Consider the following 9507-nt stretch of genomic DNA (forward strand, 5'->3'; position numbering starts at 1 on the left):
CATGTGTGACATCTGTGTCCCTGTGTTACTAATATGCAGATGTGTAACTTCTTGTGAACCTGTGACAGTCAGGAACTGCCTTGTATTGAGGAGCTCTACATATGTAAATTACTATGCACATAGGGGCTTATTCAGTTATGTGTTGAATGTGACAGTGACAGGGCATGGTCCCTGGTTATGACTGTGTTAAGGAGGAGGGCTAATCTGGGCACCTCTGCAGTCTGCGCACAGGTTCCTTCAGTGCATGAAGGGATTGTCTGAACCGCTTTCATGTCAAGCACCTCTTATTCTTTCCCTGAATATTGGGATACATTACTCACTATTTTCCCCCTTACCTTTTATAAGCTTTTTTTTTTTTGGGGGGGGGGGAGAATTCCCCTTTAAGGATTGATAAGAGAACAGCATAAAACAAGAAAAATTTGATGTGAAAATGCCTACAAAAATGTCACCTCAAAGTAACTAAAAGTAAAATTGAAAGTAACTAGAAGCCGTTACTCATTACACCAATAAAGTGATGTTGGTATTACTCATTACATTGCTTTTGAAGTGTGGCTTCATTGTTCCCATGCTGCCCAAAAGTAGCTAGTTGTCTTACTTAAGCACATATTGCTACCAAGCTCTGAGAGTTGACAACAGTTGGGTAATAATAATACTGTATTATCCTCATTCTGTCTTTAAAGCAGTCTTCTGTTGTGTTAGTGGTCACAATGAGATTGCTTAATTTTCATGGCATGGACAACCTCAGTCCATTTTCTATCACCACATAATTCATACTGTTTTTGCAGTCTGGTAGGCCATAAGAATGAAATCTTGATGATTATGAAATGAATAGGGGATTTCTTCCATTTGTTTTAAAGTGAATGTACAAGTCTTCCCAATACAAAAGGGTCTTTATATTTGTTTAATACGGTAGCGAGTCCAGTTTATATCTTCCTTGCTGGTATAGAGCTTCTCCAGTGAGGTTTATTATTAAGTTCTTGTGGTGTGTCAGACCATGAGGAATACATTTGGTTCTGAAGAGGCAATCTGCAAAAGGATTCTGTGTACATTCCTTCTAATTTAGCAATGGGTTGGCGGTTGGCTGTTCCGGAGTGTTACCAGGCTACATGGTGGGTGTTTTTAACAACCAAAGCACTCTGCTCTATTTTTTTTAAAACAAAAAACCCTGAAATCCCAGTTATCCTTGGGAACATGTTGCAAATAGCAGGAAGTGGGATTCCCTCTCTCCACAAGTGATACATTAATCTCTTTGCTAGAGATTTCAAAGTGAAGCTCAGAAGGGACAGAATCATACAACTCTGGCCCAAACTGGAACACTAAAAGAATCTAGAATTTTAAGGGTATACCTGCACTGTACATTTAAACATTTTCACCTTGGCAGAATATGGTTTCATTTTGTCCAGGAAAAATCTGGGAACTATAGTTTTGCAAGAGTACAAAAAAGTCTTTACAGTATTTCCTACTTAGACCCATCTTCTTTATAACCCTCAGTTCTCCAGGGCCTCTTTGGAGGAGCAACCTTTAAGCAGGGTTGAAATTTGGTTTAAATTCGTAGAGCAGATTTACTCAGAGGTTTTGTTTCTCTCCCTGCCTGCGGACTCACAACCTAATAGATGTACTAAAAGCATGGGGGAAAAGGTTAGTGAGAGAGAAGAGGAGAACAAGCCTTGGAGCAGTCTTCATAGAGTGGTCTTCAATTCTAGTAGGTGTGTTGGCTAGAAGGAAGGTCAAAGTAACCTGCTGGTAGCTCCCTCTTTTCCAGGTAAGAGTCCAGGTTGGCTTGCCCCTCTGTTCTCAATACTTCCTGGGAACAAAGGGCAAAGCTAGGAAGAGTTTCTTTTTTTGTATGAACATTTCCAGAATCTGCCATCCAGCATGGCAAGCAGTCACTTCTTAGTGGTGCTAGGCCAGAATGTGCCCTTCACCTATCAGCTTTCCAGTCATAGGGCAGACGTCAGTAGGAGCTGAGCTTGAAAAGAATGGTGAAGCAAACTAGTTATTATGGTCATTATCTGGTCATTTTTTTAAAAAGGTAGACTAGATTGTAATTTTCTTGCATCTGCTCTTGATGCCGTACTCTATTGCACATGTAGATTAAAGGTAAGTTATTACTGAAAGAATGGGCAGCATGTGGTCCTGCTGAAGAGACAAATATAGTCATTCAGCGTTGCAGAGCCTAGTCCAGGAGGGAAAATAACATTTATATTAGGAACAGAGAAGTCAGATATGAACTCTGGGAGAGGTATTTGGAGTAGAGATGTAGTCCTTTACTAAATTTCTTATTGAAGAAAGCCAGGAGATATTTTGGCAAGGTTTTTCTTGCTGAAAGAAAGTCTTCAGAAACCACGCAGACTTTGCAGCCGGTTTGTAATTTATGATTTATTTTGTGCAAAGTTTGCACATGATTATTTTGCACAGAAAGCAGCATGGAACATCATTTTCTGTTCAAAAGATGATATTCCTACGTGGAATTATTTTCTGTGCAGAAAAAAAAAAAATGAAAATCGCCCATGTGCCAATTTTGCACAGAATAATTCTATAGCATTTTCAGTTTGGATAGCAGCTTTTTCTGCACAGGAAAAATATTCCTGCATAGAAATATATATTTTTTGCTCAGAAAATTCTGTTTTCTTTGCAATACAACCATATACAAATTTTGTGCAGAATAAGTTGCAAACTACGAAAATTCTCATCAGGCAGAATTCTTCTCATGAGGGTTTGTGAACACTCAACATGTTTTTCAACTATTTTGTGAATATTTTTGAATATTCCTTCCACCCCTACATTGGAGTGCTCAACCGTGCCTCAGATGATACTAAGGCCCTGTTCACACTACGAAAATAATCCCAGATGACTCTGGGTTGAATCCTTGTTTTTCACACACATCCTGAATGCACTTGATGCACTTTTGGGGGGAGGGGGCTGGCAAAACCCCCACTTAACTTGGGATATTCGATACTGAGTCTTTTCTCGAGTTTCCTGAAAGATCTGCATCGATCTGCATCTTCGACAGTGTGAATCAGCTTTTGAATCAATTCGGACCTCTCTGTATCGTTCAAGGGAATGGAGGTGGCTCCATTTTATCCCCAAACAATGACATGTGTGAATAAGAAAGGGGTTACAATGATTTGAAGAGATTCGCAAACCCTAAACAAAAGGGAACAACAAACCCAATATGCATAAGCGGTAATCTGCATCTCATCAGGACAAAGAATTGAGAGTGAATGCCCGCTCAGTCTCAGGATTTCATTGTGCATCTGTCATTATCTGTGGTTGTTCTGTGGTAATAGCACCACCACCACTACTATTGATAGGGTGCAAAAAACTTTATGAACAAAAGCCTCCCCATATGTCACTGTTCAAAGAAGCTTATATTCTTCTAAGCATTTATTTTTGAGACAGTAAAGGGATTAGAAGAGGTGAACATGAAACTGAAAGAGGTGAACAAAAAGGTGTCCTTTCATTCTAGTTTACATAGCCAGGAGTGTGTTAGCTATACACAAAATGTAATAACATCCCAAATTCCCAAAATGGTGATACCTTTATTAGGCCAAGAAAAAATGCAGAAAATACCTCATGCAAGTTTCCAAAGCTCTACAAGCTTCTTCACCAGGCAAAGGTGTTAAAGTCACAGCCTACATTTTGTCAAGATATTGTTGACCAAAGATAACATCTTGACAAAATATAGGCATGTGATTCTAACATCATCATTTTTCCCTTCTCCTGTATGATTTTTAACAACTTTGCCTGATAAGAAGCCTGTAGAGTTTCAGAAACTTACATGATGCATATTGTGCATTTTTTATTGGCCCAAAAAGTTATCACTGTTTTGTGGTTTTTGGATGGTGTTTTTCATTCTATTTTAGAAGCTACCAAATATTTTTTTCAGTGAGCCACTGATTAGTATGTTAATTAAGTGGCTGTTACTAAACCCTGTCATCTCCACTTGGATTCACTTTTTTCCTCCATTATCCAGTGTCTTATGATTCCATTTCTAGCCTAAATGGTCAAGAGCTTATTTTCCTCAGATTCAGAGATATAGGGAGGAATTTGTTTTCTCCCTGTTTATTATTCTGCCCTGTTCCTCCACTGCTTGTCTTTGACAATTCCCATGGATTGTGGCAAAGGAGCCCACATATCTGAGGCTAACTGCATTCCAGAGATTTCCCAGGGTTGGGTCTGGTGTGGGCCTCCTGCAACTCTATAGCTGTGCATGTAGAATGAAGCAGAGGGGACTGTGCAATTGTGAACCACACACATCTGGCAGTGACTGATGTGACTGTGTTTCTTTCTCCCCTCCCCCTCCCTATTTTATTTCTTCTCCACATTAGAGTATAAGAAGAAGTATGGCGAGGAGCATGGCTCATGTCAGGCTGGCATAGCAGGTTTCTTCACAGAGGTGAGTGGTAGAGTGGTCAGAAGCTCAAGACTTCCCTGATTTGCACTGTAAAAAGATTTTGAATCATGAAACTTCCCTTTGGCTACAGCAATTTCCCAACTGTTATATTGTCTTTCATCCTAAAGCTTTGCTGATGCAGCTCTGGAGGAATTCTGTTTGATTTATTACATGCCTACTGATTCTGTATGCTCCAACTGCATTTATATAATGGGTAACTGAGTGGATCCAGACATAGCAATCTTACCCAGTTTGGTGCTCCCCAGATGTACCAGACTACTGCTCCCAGGCCGGGGCCTTCTGGGAGTTATAATCCAACACATTTTATTGTTTTGTTTTAAAATATGTTGTATTTTTATTAAATTGTGCACTGCCTAGATAATTTTAGTTACAGGATGGCTTAAAAGAGCAATAATTGTGCATCTGGAAGGCACCAAGTTTGGAAGACTGAAATGGAATACCGTGGGCCCTAGGTATCCTCTGGGGTTTGGGTCCCAGACCCCCCATGGATAACAAAATCCGTGGATGCTCAAGTCCCATGAAATACAGTGGCAGAGTAAAATGGCATCCCTTATATAAAATGGCAAAATCAAGGTTTGCTTTTTGGAATGTCTGTATTTTTAAAATATTATTTTTAAAATATTTTCAAGCTGTGGATGCTTGAATCCGTGAATAAAAAATCCATGGATAAGGGGAGCTAACTGTATAGGAAACTGTCTTATACCAAGTCATTGATGTGTAGCTCTAATATTGTCTATGTTAACCGGTTATATCTGTCCATAATTTCAGGTGGAGGGCTATTTCCTGGCCTTTCTGGGAATATGGAAGAATAGACCTGAATCCTTTTGTATACAAAATATTGGCTCTGCTATTGAATTACAGCTCCTCCCCCATTACATTATAGGATGCTAAGCCAGAAGTGTGGTTATCAGTACTTATGGGGTGGGAAACCTTTTAGCCTCCAGATGTTTTTTGACTTCCACAATCCGTTTTCATTGGACCTGATGGATGTTGGATGCAAAAACATTTCATTAGCCAAAGGTTCTGCACCTCTGATTTGCACAAAAAGGGCCAGTATTGTTAAAAGTAAATGCAGGTATATCTTCTTTGAAATGTGATACCCATACCAATCTTGATGTTCATTGCTTTCAGGAATCAATATATGGACTGGCAGAGTTAATCTATTTCCAGAAGGTGTTAGGTGCACTGATACAGTGGAACACACATTCACTAGCAATAGTTGATGGCTGGTTTCATGTGTAAATGTCATGTTTTCCTCAGGAAGAGATGTGTAATTATAGAGTATATTTGAATTGCAAAACACATATGAAATGCCTGGACCTTTCTCTGCTGTCTACTTTTGTGGCAGTATTCTAACTTATGCTTGCATATGGTTTAAAGTACAAAAAGTATAAACACTGCATCAATGGGCCGGGCTATATTTTTTTGTTGTAAGTCTGTTCTGTAATATTGGATATCATTATCTGAGGCAAAATTTACTATTTTGAAAAGGCTCAAAATTGAGTTCTAATGCAAAAAATGGAAAAATATTAGGCCACACTTTGCATGCAATCCCCACGTTCCACATCATTGGCTACTGTGAGTGAGGGATAGGCATGTCATGGGGATGTCACATCACACATTTCATTACTACCTAAGGATGGGAACAGGACAGTAGGTCAGTGGCAGAGTCCAGGGTTTGCATGCAGAAGGCACCTAGGTCATTCTCTAAAATTTATAATTAAGAAAAACAAAAAAGAGGACCAAATATTAAATATATTTATGAGTGTCAGTGCTGGGTAGTGAAGAAAACTGGCAGGAAGAAAAACAAAACATTCAAAATGTGATGCTGGAGGAGAGTTTTACTGGTACCGTGGACTGCTAAAAATTGAAATGAAAATATTAAGTCCTAAAGCAAATCAGGCCTGAAATCTCCCTGGAAGCCAAGATGGCTAAAGTGAAGCTGTTGTACTTTGGATATATCACAAGGCAACATGACTCACTGGAAAAGACAATAATGCTTGACAAGGGGGGAGGGATAGGAGTTTTCGTATTTTAACTGTATTCTCTTTTATTGTTGTAATCCTCTTGGATTCCAAGAGATTAAGCGGAATATTTATTATTATTATTATTATTATTATTATTATAGTGGAAGGCAATAGGAAAAGAGGGAAACCACATTACAGGTGGATAGATTTGAGAAAGGAAGTTGCAGCCCTGAATTTGCAAGGCCTGAACAGGAAGGTATTGACTCTGGCTCTTGGAGGATTCTCATTCATAGGTTTGCCATAAATTGAAATGGCCTTAACAGCAAATAAAAAAAAAACAAAGCAAATATGAAGTGCAAAAAAATATTTTTGACTGTATCTCTTAGCATCTCTCATGGGAGCTTTTGTCTGAAACAGTCCTTTTTCCAAGCTCTGAACATGAAAGACTTTTGTCAGAGCTTCAGGAGAGCTGAGCAGCTTCCAGACAGTGCTGGGCTAGATGGTGACAAAGTGTCTGACGTAGTATAAGGCAGTTTCCTATATTATTATGAATATAGGAAGCTAGGCATAGGGCCACTGTTTTTGGTGGCAGCTATGTGTTTTTGGTAATGTCTGGAAATTGAGGGGCATGTGAAAGGGAATATTTTTTTCAAGCTGTCTTCACAATTGACCTAAAGGGCATCTTAATCCCTCTGGACCATTGGAGCAAGATGGGTACCACTTCAGTATTCAAAATAACTCAGTGGGATCTTCCTAGATTAATCTGAAATTGGGTGGCATCCTTTGTGATAACACGTTTGATCGCAGAAGCCGTGTCAGCAGCAGCTGTTTCCTGGCTTGTCTGCAGTATCGAGCCTGTTTCTTTTTCCCATGCTCTGAGCTCTCTTGGCTTGCTCTTCATTCAAAAGGTGGCTTTGAACTTTCAGTGGACTGCCTAGAGCTTAAGCCTTTTCAAAATGAGCAGGAAACATAGATAAATGGGTCCTGGGTCAAACAGGCAAGTGCCTAATGTATGAGCACTCAGTCCTGCTAACGTATGCTATTTTCTGATGAGAGATGGATTGGTTGGTTGTCCCTAGAGGACACAGAAACAATGCAAGTTTATTACAGATGTATCTGTTTAAATTATTCCTGTAATGTCAGGGTGTGTGTATTTTGTAGCTATTTCAAATTATCTAGGCCAAGATACTTATTGTGGCCTTCCAGATATTGTCAGACTGCAAACCCGATCATCCCTCACCATTGGCTGTGGATGATGGGATTTTGAGTCCAGAACCATCTCGCCACAGTTGGCCAGTCTGATCTAAGCCTGGTTTGTTAGTCTGACCCAGTAATGAGAGGCGGACTAGAGCATCCAACTGTTTTTAGCCCTTGCCTGTGAGAATACTGAAGAGAAATTTTGTGAATGAATGCATAGTTCCTGAAAGACAGGTCCTGAGATGGTGGTAGAATTTATTGGCTTGCTTGTAAGCAAACCACTGCTTTGTGTTCCCTGCGTGTGTTTCTATTTAAAATGCATCCCGAGCCAAACATGTAATATCAGCTAATGTACAGTCCAAGGTTTACAGAAGAGCTACTCAAGAAACTGAACCTTGATGTTTGGACCAAAACCTGGAATGGATTTGTCAGCCCACTGATACTGGCGTCACCAGTTACCACTGCTTTTAATTACATTACCTCTGTACTTTCAGTGTAAGAGGTTGCACATAACATGCTTTTGATAATTAACTATGGAATCAGGTGATTTTGTATCTGTTTATTGCTATTGTGCACCAGAATCAGACCTGGAGTTTACCTCTATGTAGGGGCATTTGTGCAGACCTAGTTTTTAAAGCTCCTGAACCATTTACTTATTACTGAAAGAAAGTTGGCTGATCTGATACTAAAAGATTTTTGGTAGGGACAAAACCACATTTTCCAACTCTTTCCAGGCCAAACATGAAAAAGGAAAGAAAAAGCCTCTCACAAAATAAATTTCTTGGATCCAAACAAGATTCAGAGGTTTGAGTAAAATCTGTTAGTGATCATGGCAATGCTACTGTGCTTGAGTGCATTACTAAACAATTTAAGGTGCTGCTTCTCTCTTCCTTTTTAAACTAGAGAATTTTAGCTTTTATTTCACCTATTTTCCCAATGTGTAACATTTGTAATGATTTAATTTTTAAAAAACAGCATTTATATATTTACACGTGATGAAGTTGTAATATTGATATATTTACATAATGCATGACATATTCTTATTGTAGCAGAGTAAACTTAGAGTTCTTTTCTCTGATTCAGTCTTCCCTAAGTATTTCTGTCTCCAGAAATTTTCTGTAGTCATTGTAGAATATCAGTCTTATTTTACTTGATTGCAGAAATTTAGCATGATGAAACTCTTGTTTTGCAGGAGCTGGTTATCATGGGAGCTCCTGGATCTTACTACTGGACAGGAACTATCAAAGTACTGAATCTCACTGATAATACATACTTCAAATTGAATGATGAATCCGTGATAGCCAAGCGGTACACATATCTTGGTGAGTGATGTGGCCTCACTAATTGTCAGGAGTCTCAAATCCTGACTGTTGATTCTCTTGCACTCAGGGTTTTTTCTTCTGTCATTAAAAACTGTGTAAACACATAGGTGCCTGATTATTTTAGGCCTAATGGTCTAAGATGAGGCACTTGGTTACATATTTCTCACTGACAGGAACAAAAATGGTACACAATGTTTTTGAAATGACAGCATGCGCTCTGGTCCAGAGTTGGGAAACGTGGTCCTTTAGCAATTATTGGACTATAGCTGCCATCGTTCCTAACAGGCATAAGAGATGGTCAGGAATTATGAGTTGCAGTCCAATAATATCCAGAAAACTACACATTTCCCCCTCTTGTACTAGAGAGTTACAGTTACAGAGAAGTGTTGGATATATTCTGAGATGCATGCTTGGTACAAGTGGATGATTGTGAGGACCAGGACACTGGGACAAGTTTCACAGAACATGCAGATATTTATAAAGCCACCACAGAAATTTGTGTGAAGTACTGAAATACATATCAGAGGCACAGGGATGCTCCATCAGACTACAGCATAGAAGAAAGCAGACTGTTTGAAATTGTGAAATCAAAGGCTTTCATGGC

The 9507-nt window shown here is 39.2% G+C and overlaps 1 protein-coding gene across 1 annotated transcript in view; it reads left to right on the forward strand.

Moving 5' to 3' along the window:
• ITGA9 (integrin subunit alpha 9) overlaps positions 1-9507 on the forward strand; it is a 288073-nt gene that overhangs the window by 48930 nt on the left and 229636 nt on the right. The window contains exons 5-6 of the mRNA XM_042475622.1: positions 4332-4399; positions 8774-8903. Of these exons, the coding sequence (XP_042331556.1) occupies positions 4332-4399; positions 8774-8903 (198 nt within the window). The remainder of the gene's footprint in view (positions 1-4331; positions 4400-8773; positions 8904-9507) is intronic.

The sequence above is a fragment of the Sceloporus undulatus genome, chromosome 6 (assembly GCF_019175285.1).
Source record: "Sceloporus undulatus isolate JIND9_A2432 ecotype Alabama chromosome 6, SceUnd_v1.1, whole genome shotgun sequence".
Taxonomy (NCBI): Eukaryota; Metazoa; Chordata; class Lepidosauria; order Squamata; family Phrynosomatidae; genus Sceloporus; species Sceloporus undulatus.